The 14,154-nt window shown below is 41.7% G+C and overlaps 3 protein-coding genes across 6 annotated transcripts in view; 2 read left to right on the top strand and 1 right to left on the bottom strand.

Annotated features, from left to right (window-relative positions):
* Positions 1–5,544, bottom strand: part of LOC103712248 (cycloartenol synthase-like) — a 32,169-nt gene extending 26,625 nt beyond the window's left edge. Inside the window, exons 1-7 of one of the 4 annotated variants that reach the window (XM_039129785.1) lie at positions 5,291–5,544; positions 4,837–5,054; positions 3,775–3,960; positions 3,369–3,458; positions 3,072–3,266; positions 2,890–2,974; positions 1,244–1,410 (exon numbers count right to left, since the gene is read on the bottom strand). In XM_039129785.1, coding sequence (XP_038985713.1) covers positions 1,244–1,410; positions 2,890–2,974; positions 3,072–3,266; positions 3,369–3,458; positions 3,775–3,960; positions 4,837–5,034 — 921 coding nt within the window. In that variant the 5' untranslated portion in view covers positions 5,035–5,054; positions 5,291–5,544. Of the gene's footprint in view, positions 1–1,243; positions 1,411–2,889; positions 2,975–3,071; positions 3,267–3,368; positions 3,459–3,774; positions 3,961–4,836; positions 5,055–5,221 lie in introns of all 4 variants that reach the window. The other 3 variants (XM_039129786.1, XM_039129787.1, XM_039129788.1) reach the window with 3 other exon arrangements.
* Positions 5,545–8,329: 2,785 nt separating this feature from the next.
* On the top strand, positions 8,330–10,738 carry LOC103712264. The gene is made up of 3 exons (XM_008798741.3): positions 8,330–9,463; positions 9,625–9,913; positions 10,012–10,738. The coding sequence occupies exons 1-3, from the start codon at positions 8,516–8,518 to the stop codon at positions 10,146–10,148; spliced, it is 1,374 nt and encodes a 457-aa protein (XP_008796963.2). The 5' UTR covers positions 8,330–8,515; the 3' UTR covers positions 10,149–10,738.
* Positions 10,739–13,311: 2,573 nt separating this feature from the next.
* On the top strand, positions 13,312–14,130 carry LOC103720119 (preprotein translocase subunit SECE1). Its single transcript, XM_008809685.4, has one exon. The coding sequence runs from the start codon at positions 13,413–13,415 to the stop codon at positions 13,956–13,958; it is 546 nt and encodes a 181-aa protein (XP_008807907.2). The 5' UTR covers positions 13,312–13,412; the 3' UTR covers positions 13,959–14,130.
* Positions 14,131–14,154: the final 24 nt, after the last annotated feature.

Consider the following 14,154-nt stretch of genomic DNA (forward strand, 5'->3'; position numbering starts at 1 on the left):
AACTGTGCCATGTCGGAAGCTTGCATTGATGATATCATCATGGTAGATACCACCGAGCCTTAGTTTGGGTGGCACAGACCTTGCCACTTGTGCTGAGGAGCAGGGTTCAATTCTGAAGAGCATCAAAGCTCACTTCAATTACCGCATATATAAATCCACCATTTAACAAGCAGTGGCTCAATCTGCCTAGGGGTTGGGCTCCGACCTAGGTGGGAATGGGGTAGTTATAGGGTTGAGGATGGGGAACAGCTCGTCCTGCTTCTCAAAAAAGAAATTTTAATGGTATATTTCTTCAATAATTTCAGGAGGTGGAAGCCAGATCCACCCACACACCCGTGATCTTCTATTAGCGGTTACCCTGCTATAAGGGTTATGGGCTGCCTTTCAAATTGTATTGGGCTAGCAAACAAATTATTTTTTGCACTCACCGTGATGGCCATTTTTCACCAGACTGGTGTCTCCACCAGCAGTTCTGGTTTATTCTTTCTCTTTTCTTTTTTGCTAATCTAGTAAATTTGTGATACTTGAGCAAAATCTTAATTTTCATGAATATTGAAAGAGCATGGACATAGTTATGAGCATAGGCTCTTTCATGAATGCCACTTCAAACTTATCCTAACAAATGAGGACATCAATTTGCTAAAACCTACATAAAAGTTTGTGACTAAATAGATGATGAAGAACGTGAGAGAGCTCCTACATGTAGGATGGGCACAAAGCTGTTTGAGGCATTACGCAACGGCTATATCAAGTTCAAGTATTATGTTGTAAAAGAAATAGTGTCTGATCTCCATACATCAAAGGTTCATTTATCCCATGATGACAAGCTAGGCAAAGGTAATTGAGTAATATATACCCATACAGAAAAGGAAAAAAAAAAGATCATTGCAGCACGCATGTTTCCGAAAAAGAAAACAAGAGATCAATGCAGCATGCATGTTTCCAAATCCAAACACAGCTCTTCTTAATTTTTTTCAAAATTTCCTTATATATCCCCGTCTGTTTTTTCAAGTAGACTTTCTAAATGCTTCATAATTTTCTTAATTTTCCACTGGAACATATTGAAATAGATGGAAGAGAAATGCCCACAAACAAACATGTAACTGCCAAATTTTTGAAAATTTTACCTTCACATATACAATTAAATTACTTGAGTATATTCAGAATTCTACAAGGCACGGCCTACACATAAGAAATCTAACTTCACAAGGAAAACATGTTATTAAACACATATCTTACCGACCTTTGCACACTCATTTCGAGCCCGATTCCAATCTATTTGCTGATAGGGACAAGCATATAGCTCCTTCCTCAGTGATAAAACTGTAGGTGTAATTGGACCCACAAACCTCTTTCCATATATATAGGACATGGGCAAATAAACCATCCGGCAGTGACACCACATTCGTCCTGTGAAGCAAGAGAAGTTAACATGGCAAAACTTGAAGAATTCAAAAATTAAACAAGTCAGCATTAGATATTGCACTAAGGAATGGTCCCAATGCAAGGATAACAGTAAAATTTTTGGACAGATATAACAAGCGGCATGCCTTCCATTATGAATACTCTTGCCTGCATTATCTAAGGTAGCAGACCTCATTTTTTGTATTAATCAGGAAAGAGAACACTATGAATGCAAACTCAATTCAACTCAACCAAGCCTTAACCCCAAACTAGTTGGGATCGGCTACATGAATCTTTATCCTCCATTCCGCTCTTTTTGAGGCCACACTTTCTGAAAGATGTAGGGATATCAAGTCAGCATTCTTTACTATGAATGCAAAGGAAAGGAAAACAAATTTACTGATTTTTTGTTAAAAAAAGAATGATATGTCTATCAATTTCTTCAAGTACAGATATTAAATGATATATATTGGATCAAAGAAGAGTTACGAAGAATGGAAAATTCATTAAAGGTTGATAAAATTATAGAATAATTGTCATATATCTTCATATATAAAAATTAATTACATGTTCCTGGTTTCTATATTTACTCAAGTGAATTCTTTTTAATTTACTTGATCTTTTGGACAAGATATCAGCTATCACACCAACCACTTTGTTAGATCTATGGCCAGTGGCCTATGGAACATACTTAAGAAAAAGTTCGTTCTGATCTATAAGCTATCAGAACAAACAGAAGATATATGTAGACAAAAGAGCAAAGGAACATGTTGTAAATATCAACACCTTTGGTCCTCAATTTTTATGAAGGAATATTTGTAAACTCGATAATTAATAAGCTGCCTCACAAACATTGAAACAAAATGCATGATCTTAAGCAAGGTCCGCCGTACCGGTATCGGTCGGCGTACCGGTGGCGGCCCAGACCGGTCCGTACCGGTGGCGTACCGGTCCGAACCGGTCCCGTACCGGTTCAGTACCGGTTCTTCAACAATAAACTACCGGTACCGGATTTCACGCTGATCCGGTACCGGTCCCAGGCCGGACCGGTACGTACCGGCTGGTACGGACCGGTACGGCGGACCATGATCTTAAGATTTCCGGCTGTAAAAGATGACATAGTATCATACCAACCTTCATTGTGCACAAAGGAAATAAACTTGTGAATCTAATTACACTACACTGAGACAGTGAACACTTGAAGAGGTGCCCATTCTCTCTGGGAGTGCATAAGAACTCTTAAAATATTACTACATTGGTGAGCAATGGCTTCAACACCCAAATCTGGCTTCTCTTGTTGATAAAAAGAAGCCAAGATGTACTACTTATTTTGCATTCCTATACATATAATACTAATCTAATACTAATCGAAATTGTCACCAATAACCCCTTCCGGGAGAAATAAAAAAGACAAAAAAAAAAAAAAAATACTAACAACAGATTGGGGGGGGGGGGGGGGGGGGGGGGGAATTAGAGAGAGAGTACCCGGATGAACAGGCAGAACATATGGGAGTAACCACATCTCTGGGGGTAGTGGGTTGTTGCCAGACCATTCAAACACTCCAAGTACCTGCAATTATATCAGCACAAGGACATCAAAAATTGCTCCTTACAACTGAAACCACAAGCTTTGTCAATTAGATGGATGAAAGGATCAGATTTATTACAGAGAGCCAAAATTTTCCCCATGATGTTATGGCCGTCGCACCACCATGGTCTAGAATCCAAGTTCGTGCTTTTTGCATTGCACCGTCTCCATCATCAGGTCCTTCACCCAGCAACCTCAACGTAACATATGTCAAGGCCGAACCAAACATGGTGCTGTGGCCTTCTATATGCAAACCCCAGCCACCATCTTTGTTCTGCAATATAATTCATTAAGTCTTCAATATATTGAAGCTTCAGAACCTCTATGTAACAAAGAACTGCTATACGAAACTGAGGAGGTTTTTAATTGTGGATGCCTGATGATTGTAGAGGTAACGGCGAATCTCCCGCTGGTGCTCCGGTGATAAAACAGCATTTAATGCCCCAGAAACAGATAAAACTATAATCTGCACCACAATAAATCAAACACATAAAACAATTGTTATCATACAACAAAAAAGAGGAATATGATGCCTTTACGCCCCACCAACTAATTCAGCAAGATGAATGAAATGCATATTCTCATATTTCTTTTTCCTAAGACAAGTTGACAGAAGGGCATCAGCCTGTAACTTAGGAATAATGCAGAAACAGCATGTTCAAGTTAGAGACAGAAATGATCCAAAAATCTTCATTGTGCAGTATAAAGTATCAATGCTGCCTATCAACATACACCAACTGTACAGTATTACGATTGAATATGTTCCAGATGGGAGCAAATACCAAGCCAGGCATAAGGAACATTGGGCCGCCATAGTCCCCAGGCCAGTGTCCATCATGGGCTTGGAGAGTAGAATAACAGCTAATAGCCCTTCTTAAAGAGGTCAATACAACTTCTTCTGTAACATCTTCATGGTCTTCTAGCTTGATGTTGGGGAGGTTTATTTCAAGTGGATTCTCCTTTGCAAACTGCATTAAGAAAGTTAAAAAAGAACAATATCAATACCTTCAAATAAAGGAGATGATTGGAAGAGAGGTGGGGGGGCATTTTCCATCAGAACACACTTTGCTGTCCAAACTCAGGAGTTCCAGAGTCATTCTTATCTATTCAAAAGCTGGCAAACTTATATGCTAATGCAGTATGATTTGGCATTTTTAATTATGGAAGACATCCTAGCAGTTAGAGAGTTTTAGCTGCAGAACTAGCATATATAGATGACTTGAAGCGAGTATTAACAAATTCTACTATCATAACGAGTCACAGTGTAGCAATTTGTGTAATCATCAGAGCAATATTGCGTATCATCAATCCTTAAGTCCCAAAGCTATCTCTGACATAATTATTTCAACATCAGTTAAGTATCATAGTAGGGAAAAACCCATAAATCTCAAAATAATTTCTAAAGTTTCAGAAACAACTTGAATCCCAAAATAACTGTACTGGGCATCCTAGATGCTTTCCTCGCAATGATTTTTAATGGCCTAGACATAAATTATGCAAGACGACCAAATCCAGTCATGTAATTACAAGCGTCAGCTTACATGACCAAATAATTTTCAACCTTCAAACGTATATGTAGGTCTTCTCGTTCCATTATTTCTTAGTCTTGCATATTCTTCCATGAATTATAACGAGCTTGTGAGGGATATTCTCAAGCCATTCATTGATGAATTCTAAATTCACAAATATTGAATAAGAAAAACCGCATATTTGGATCTTTTAACTACTTCTGTCAACAATCATAGACAACCAGCACATATTTTTACCTGCCCCAGTAAAATAAACATTAAAAAAAAAAGAAGAAAAATAATAGTAACAAACGGGACTTCTTTCTGTTATTATACCTGCAATCGCATGAGGAGATCAGCACTGTGCTTCATCTCAAAACGATGCTCCCGAAACAGCTCACGGGCCTTCTCGACTGCAGCAATCTCCTCAGCCGTGCCTATATTCGGATCAAATTCCCACAGCTGCCTCCCTGCATGGTTGTTTGTCGTCTTCAGCCACGGGCTGCCGCCCTGCGCAATCTTAAGCCTCCACATTGCCGGATCAGGAGGAAGAACTGCGGGAATCCATCCATTCAAACAATCAAAACAAAATCCGATGAGAAAAAAGGTTCAATATTAGGGCAAAAACCATATATAAATCCATCGCGCTTCAAGAAAGAAAAGGAACAAGTAAAATCCTTTCAAGAAACAAGTAAAATCAAGAAATAGAGAGAGCGGGGACCAAGTAAAAATTTCCTGTCCGATTTCAATGGGCAAATCAAGGAGAAGATATGCGCGAACACAGTACCACCTTCAAGATCGAGATATTTTGATGGTGATGAGATGGAAAGATTGGAAAACAGAGGAGTGCAGATTAGGGTTCTTCCGTTCTTGAAGGTATCTTGGAAGCTCTCTCTGGCCCACGGAGGTGGCGGTGGCGTGGGAGCTTCCTTCAGTCTTCTCCTCCCATCTCTGTTACCGTTCTTGAATGCATCTTGAAAGCGAAGTCATCCAAGGGGAGACTGAAGAGCGAAGTCGGGTGGGAGGAAACATCGGCCTGCGCCCAGGATTGTTTTATCTCGCATCCGGGCGGTCCAACTGAAATCGGGCGGTTTGAGGGACATCGCCCGCAGGTGGACTCCCCGCACCCTCGCCGCACTCATCGGATTCCTTCCACGTGATCCTGTCCCTATCACGTGGACAGCATGGGCCAACGCAATCGAGCATAGAGATGAGCGAAAATAAATGAAGTGTATCGAATAAATTGATAGACGTGATATTACATCCAATGAAAAGGTAAGAAAATTGCGATGCACGACAGCACAAGCATCAAAGTTCGTACCTAATATTACATCGGAGAAAGCTGACAAGTCGGCCTGTAGCTCTATCATCTTTTAAAGGAACGTCTTACCTACTCGATGGGCACCAAGTACCAATTAAATACTCAGGATGGCACGACCACAATTCCTTTTAATTAATTTTACAGCACGGGCGGGCACCGGCTGCCTATTTAATCGTACCTTATATTAAATGAACGATTCTTCTCCTAAACAAATATTGCTCGTCTCTATTTTTTTTAATTAAATTTAAAAAATAATTAAATTAAAAATATGTGTATTTTAATTATTTTTATTTTCAGCCTCTTATTTATATTTTTTTCTCGTTGATGAAGACTAAAATAGGACGGATATATGTTGTCTATCCACTTCTCCATCTTTAAATTTATAAAATATCATCTAAATTATATTTTTTTGATTTATTTGTCCATCATCGATTCTTTAGTGGTCTTTCTTTTTGTACCTGGTTCTTTGATTCATCATTATTTACAGCTACTGCATTATTTTATTTTTTGATTTGATGCATGGTTATTTTTTCATTGCTAGTTTTGTCTTATTAAAATTCATTTTATGGTTTAAGAACTGTAATGCATACTTTAGTTATATTTCAATAATATTATCTTTCTATTAGATAAGTTATCCAATATAAAGATGAGATCTATGGTGAATAATTATAAGTATATAGAACGACAAATATTTTGAATATTTGTAAAGAATATTTTATATAATATACAACATGATAGATGAATGATTGAATAATATAGCTATTATGTTTACTATATCAATCAATATAAATATGTATGTTATTACTTTTAGTGCAACAATTTTTATATTTATTATATTTACATTGCATAATGCCAAATTTTACTAATTATCTAAAAATAATTGATACATGACAAGAAATAATATAACATATACTAAATGATTTGTTATATTATTAATTATCATATACATGCTATAATATCATAATATGTACTAAATAATAATTATCATAATATTTTACTAATAAATTATATTAAACAAAATATACTTTGATATATTAAAACATCTATTGTAATATAAAACTGCATAACGTAGCATGTGGTATAGAAATTTAACTAAGGCATCCAAGAAAAAAAATTGTTTAAAATGCATTTTACATAGTCTGAAAATTATATTATTATCATCTTATCTCGAAATAAAGGGTATGATATACCACAAAAAATATCATGGAGTGTCCTACGTAGCTTTTCCTTCCAAGTCCACACAGTGCTGCCAGAATGGCAAGCCACATAAGAAGCCATACAGTCTACAACTCCGTTGGCCTTTCTAAATATATATCTGATCGGAAAAGCCACCTCATCTCTGCCCATCGTCCAAATATCTCTAGTCAAGGGGTAGTCCTCCATACCGCTCAGGCCACTCTTGATCCATCCGATCACTATGTCCGGGTCACCCTTCAGTATGATCAAACTAACCTGCAGGATACACCTTGTGATTCCAGTCCCGAGCACCCCTGTCGGAGAGGGCGGAGTGCCAAAACTGCCACCACCCGAGCATAAATTGGCATAAATTTTTCTTTCAGTGGACATAAATTGCCATGAATAACTTCGGTTGGGCGAACGGCTTCGACTTTGATGGAAAAGTCATTAGTTATGAAAACAATTAGTACGCATCGACGAAAGGTGGACAACTGTAACAATGAACAACTCTAATCAGTTCATAATTATGATAGCCCTATGTTCCTAACTGTATTTGCACCGCGCTCTGTCCACATGAATTGACTCTCATGCTGAGGACGTACTCAAATAGTTTTTTCATAAGAAAAGTCATAAGTCAATAATTATTAATATTAATTGTAGGGAATCATCCATCTATAAACTTAGAAATTTTACACGCATGAAATTTTTTGATGCGAAACAGCTGTAGCTGCATGAAAGCTAGAAGATAGCAGTGTAGCATGTGACCACGGCTGGAAAGGCAAACCAGAATCCCGTGAATGCGTGGTGGGAATCCGGACGAGCCAAAAATGAGTTAGTTGGAACACGGCCGGAAAGAAGAGAGGCGACCTGCAGCCGGTCTTTTCCCTTCCACTTCACAGCCACTGGCAGTCGAGCTCACGAGAGGAAGCCAAGGCATTGCCCTTTTGACCGCCTCTTCACGATGCATGCCCCTTCGGCCACGATTAATTAATTTGTCGATTTGAAGAAATGGCTCGTCATCGGCTCCTTTAATCTCTCTCTTTCCGTCTTCACAACTTGTTAAATAATAGGAAGGAGATATTGCAGGGAATGATGTATGATGCGAAATACAAATAATTTGTTTCTGATGGTGCAATCAGGTCCACATGAGTCCACAATCTTCGGCCATGCGACTTCCGGTGATCATATATAATTGTTGCTATAAAAAAAAAAAAAAAAAATCAAGTTCTTGAATAATTTTGGATGGTGAAATGCCTATTGAATCAAAAAGAACAGAACGCATCAGAATCTAGTCATACGATTCATGTAAGCTAGTGGGCCGCAACGGGTGTGATCCTTTCCCAGTCCTTTATAACGGCTTCACAGGGCGGATTCCATGCACTGCGCCTCCAGTGTATCTCCATCTCCAACATCCGTCCTTGCCACCCATATATTACCAAATACCACTTCGCTACGTGCATTAGAGAAAGTCGGAAACCCCACAAAGAAGACATTTTGTTATTATTTTTTGGGCTTATTATGGATATTCCTCCCGGCAGCTCCAGGATGGATGCAAGAAACGGTTCAGATCTGGCCGCCGCGGAAGTCAACTCCTCCTCCGTCGCCGTGCCTTTGCTACTGAACCCTGCATACGCCCGCACCAAGTCCATCGTGCACGACGAGCTCCGCAACTTCCGCATCTGCCTGAAATGGTGCGCCCTCGACCACTCCTCTACCGGCGGCAGGGCCGCCTCCTACGCCGTCTTCGTGGCCCTCGCCGTCGTCCTTCCCGCCGCCACCTCCCTCTCCGTCCGTCCCCCTTCCTCTGCCGCCGCGTTCCACTTCAACCAGCTGGTCCAGCTCCCGGAGTCGGGCCTCGCCGCCATCTCCTTCCTGACCCTCGCCGCCTTCTTCCGCCGGCACGGCCTCCGGCAGCTCCTCTTCCTGGACGGCGCCCTCCGCGACGATTCCGCCTTCGTCCGCCGCGGCTACCACCGGGAGCTGGACCGCGCCTTCCGCCGCCTCGCCGCCATCCTCCTGCCTTCCTTCTCCGTGGAGCTCGCCCACAAGATCCTCTTCTTCTCCTCCGTCTCCGTGTCTGCCCGGCTCCCTTTCCGCGGGCCCGTCCCCTGGAACTCGGTGGCCTTCGTGGCCACACTGGCGTCCTGGGTGTACCGCACGGGGGTGTTCCTGCTCGTCTGCGTGCTCTTCCGCCTCACCTGCGAGCTCCAGATCCTCCGCTTCGAGGGCCTGTACAAGATGTTCGAAGACGACGAGGAGGAGAGAGCTGGTCGGAGGAGTGGTAACGCCTGGGCCATATTCAGGGAGCACCTGAGGATAAAGAGGCAGCTGCTGGCGATCAGCCACAGGTACCGCATCTTCATCATCGGCTGCATGGTCATCATCTCGGTCAGCCAGCTGGGGGCTCTCATGCTCGTCTTGGCTTCCAAATTCCAGAAGAACTTCTGCAACTCGGGTGACCTCCTGGTATTATATAAGATTTATTTACCTATATATAATATATGCATGCCATCAAACAGATCACGTAGCTTCGCTAGCTAGAACAACAAGGAGCTGGTAGGAAAACTAATATCCAAAACCAATTCTACGTACGATATATTATTCCTTGCTCTCCTTATAAATTACAGGTTTGTTCGGCGGTTCAGATCAGTGGCTACTTCATGTGCTTGATGGGAGCCGCCAGTATCACGCACAGAGCTCAGAGGGCCGTCTCGGTGGCCAGCCGATGGCACGCGGTCATGTCATGCGCTCCCCGCCGCACGTCGGATGCATCGCAGCTGCAGAAGCAAACACGAGCACTGCCCATAAATGAGCTCCATGCATCAGATCGTGACTATGAATGCAACCTATCGAAAGAACCCATCATGTATTCTTCCTCCCATCAAGATACTTCTTCCGAAAGCCGGCAAGCTTTGGGTGAGAACGGAGCACTCCGAGAACTGCATAATAAATTACACATAACAGCAATATTTGATCGACTAATGATTTGAGCTAATGGTTTTGAATGCATGCAGTGACGTACTTGCAGCATAACGGTGGCGGCATCACGTTGTTTGGTTTCCCGCTGGACCGAGGATTGCTTCACACACTCTTTGCCTTTGAAATGACGCTGGTCTTGTGGATCCTAAGCAAAGTAGTTGTGCTTTCCTGATCTCTTCCATTGCGTTGGGGAGAAGCTGCAATTTGGGTTAATGAGTATGTACAATATATATGGATGAGAAAAGAAATAATATATATGTATCGGGATACAACAGAAATTCTTATAACTGGTTCTCAAATATCCGCTTTGGATATCAGAAGATTTATTTTGAGAAGTTTAGAACCTTGGCTTGGAGAAGCTGGTTGCCTGCACAATACCGCTGCATGCATCCTAACTTGTCGTTGCAAATAGTTAAAAAACGGAAAAGAGCTGTGAAACGGGGGTTCAGGGCTTTGATGAACAACCCCTGCATCGATCTGTTCCCCTTTCACCTCCCACCAAACAATGGCTATGAGTTTTTGCCCGCTGAAAGGCCTGCAGGTAGCACAAGCACCAGGCTGCTCGGTCCTGGCTTGTTACAAGCAAGATCAAAACCAGGATGAACTCAACACGAGCTTAATTACAAATTTTCAACCTCAGTTTGTTTCATCGATCCGTTTATTTTTGTGAGCCCAGACTGCTCCGGCGTGCCTCGTTTGTGAAACCAGCTTTAAATAAGGATTGAGCTTGGGTCATTTCTTAATTAGATAAGCTTAATCAAGCCTCTTCATGAACAGCTTGATTCATTTCTACCTAAAAAGATGGCAGATTATTCAGGTTACTCCATCATTATAGAAATGCCCAGGAAAGCAGCATGCTAGCGCATAGACCGTGCATTTACTTCTACTGTAAGATGTGATCATGCCTTCGCACCATCCAATAAATGAAAAAGAAATAAATACAAGTACATGGACTAACATGAGAAGTATACATACCAAAAGTACTTCAGATATCAAGTTTCCAAAAGCCAGACCCCTTATCATTTTCTTTTATAGATATTGGTACCCACTAAGAGTATGCACCTAAAAATGATAAAAAGCATAAAAAAATCATAGGTACCAACCGAATGGTAGGTATTATTGGTATACACTATTTTAGCGATGGTAGAATCCAATTTTGATGGCTTTTGCATCCAATGCCAAACATCATATTTGATAGGATTACAACTATCCATCAAATACTCCTTCCTCCTAGAAAAACCAAATGAATCAAACATACCAAGCAGTAATGCATGTATAAACTTGTGGACGAGTGTTTGCACTTATGCCCATAAATGCAATGCTTCATTCATTTGTAAATTCATGAATATTTCTATGTAATATTTGCTAAACCGATCCGAACCGCACAATTGGGGACGTATTGAACCAAACTAATAGAGAATTGGATTGTTTTGTGGGTTAGTTTAAAACTTAATACGAAGTGGCCTGAACCATTTGATAGCAAGTAGAACCATCCAATTCCAATTGATTTCAAGTGTTTCGATTCATTTGGTCAGCCAACTAATTAGTGTTTATAAAAACCCTTTCAATCCTCTATTTAATCCCCAATTTCTAACATCCTTGATTCCTAACCCCTCTCTCTCTCTCTCTCTCATTACCATGAAGGATCTTGCTAATTGCCTCTACCTCAAAAACTCTCCTCACCTCTCTCTCTCTCTCTCCCCCCGCCCCCTCTCTTGCTCTCGTTGCAATGCAAGATCTCATCGGCACCCATGATAGCCTTGGGCTCCTCCACCAAAGCCACCACCACCATCATCTCTCCAGTAGCCTCCTATAAGATGCTAGACCCCCACTCCTCTCTCTCTCCTTCCCTCCCTCTAAATTTAGAGCAAAATTCTGGATTGGATGAACTGACACCTAATTAACACCAATGCTCGTACTGTGTTGTACAGACCAAATGCCTGATTAGTACTAGTTTTATGAACCTTATTTATTTGTATGATTGCAACGAACGCATGCATGTGTGCATTATATATATATATATATATATATATATACATACATACACAAGCAAGACTTAAATACACTCAAGTAAATCTCTATAAAGATTTGGCCAATGAGCGTCCTACATCAATGACCTGATTCATTGGATACAATCTACTACCTCTAAACTGCTTGACCATCATGAGCAGCGGCCACGAATATTTTCACCACAATAACCAAATCGATATCTAATCTACAAAATAAAAATAAAAATGATACTAGATCTGCAAACCAAAAAGGAGGGTGTAATTTTATGCAAAACCTTTTTCCAGAAACATTTGATGATTTTTCCAAATAATTGCGAAATTTGTTTGGTTGGCACAATGAAACAAAGTTAGATGATTGCAAATATTGGATGGTTAGATAAATGGGAAAATTAAAGGAATTGAAGTTAATTAATTTTTGGGATTTTCTTTTCATCTCCAACGATGTGAACAACTTGACCTTAATAAGTTATTTAGCCTCCATTCACAGAACAATCACTTAAGTAAAAGTGCTTATGTATCCTCAGATGAAATAAAACTATGCAAACTAGATAGGAATAATTTGTTGGTGTTTGGCTGAATAAACCTTCCATTCAATTGGAGCTTTTTCGGCAACTATCAACAAAACAAGGCTAGCAAGATTGCAGCCTTCAAAACACTATACATACAGTTTTAACGTATCCTATCAATATTACTTGGATCTTATAATTACCAAATAAAGTTGATCTCTCAGGGGCTTGATTGTTTTTAGATAGTTCATTTTCCAGCCATTATCATCCACTATTTGGTACTAATTATAGTATGCTAGCCTTGCCAGACTATTGATACGTGCGCATGCACAATCATGGGCCACACGGCCCACCCAGCACACTTGGCCCAGCCCGAGATGTAGTAAGTTTGAGCACTAAAAATAGGCCCGTGGAATGGGCCTGGGCAAAAAAAGTAGGCCGGATCTAAACATTTAAAAATGACCCGATGCAGAAATATACATATATTATAGGTTAATTATATTAACAAATTATATATTATAATGAAGTAATAATATATTATATTGCCGAGAGTAGGAGGGAAGGAGGAAATGGTGCCTAGGATTGTTTTTTTTTTTTTTTAATTTTTGATGGACTTTGACTCATACTAGACGAGCATGAATGCACCGAGAACAATCCAAAACAAGAAGCTGATGCAGAGAGAGAGAGAGGGACAACCTTAATACCCTTCGAAAGAAAACCTCCTAAGTGATGCGCGACGCAATCCGGCCTTTTAAGATTAGACCGGGCGGCCTGATCTGGAGATAGGCATCGGCCCTAATTTATACTGTAGAGCCCGGCCCGAGCCCCGTGTCTGAACAGCTCGCCGCGAGGTCACGAGGCCGGGCCCCTATCTTCAGTGCCGGATCGAGGCCACCCACAGAGGGAGAGACGAGGGGCAGCATGGTCGTCCTAACCTTCTCTCGTCTTCTCCCCCAAACCCCATCGCCACCGCGCGCCGCCCTCTCCCGACCGGCGCGCCACGTTCGCGGCCTCATCCAGATCCGGTCACCACCGTCGTGGCCCCCTCCACTCCTCTCTTTCGCACCCGTCCGCCGCCCGCTTCGCTCCTCAGCCCAAGAAAACGGCGGCGCATCCGAAACCCTAGAGGAGGAGGATGCAGCGGCGGGGGAGGAGACTTCTGGAAAGAAGAAAGAGGATGAGAAGCAAGCCGCCGCCGCATCGGCGACGCCGTCGGTGCCAGAGGAGATCAAGGAGATGATGGAGGCGAGGAAGAAGTCGTCGCCGGCGCTGGATCTGTGGGGAGGGGTGGCGGAGGAGGTGAGGGAGATCGAGTGGCCGGCGTTCGGGAAGGTCCTAGGTACCACCGGCGTCGTCCTCGCCGTCATCGCCGGCTCCAGCGTCGCTCTTCTCACCGTCAACGCCATCCTCGCCGAGTTATCCGACCGGGTCTTCGCCGGCAGGGGCCTCCAGGACTTCTTCGGATAAGACTACTCTGGCTCCCTTCGTCCCCACACTCTCTGCTCAAATTTTGATGTTTCCCTCCTTTTTTCCCCACTCCCCTTCTTTCATCCTCCACTTTCCGATGTACATTATTATTTTTCCGCTAAAAATTGAAGTTCGTAAGACTAAAATGATCATTTGATCCTCTTCTTACCAATATGAAATAGTATCGTTCACAATT

The sequence above is a fragment of the Phoenix dactylifera genome, chromosome 9 (assembly GCF_009389715.1).
Source record: "Phoenix dactylifera cultivar Barhee BC4 chromosome 9, palm_55x_up_171113_PBpolish2nd_filt_p, whole genome shotgun sequence".
Classification (NCBI taxonomy): domain Eukaryota; kingdom Viridiplantae; phylum Streptophyta; class Magnoliopsida; order Arecales; family Arecaceae; genus Phoenix; species Phoenix dactylifera.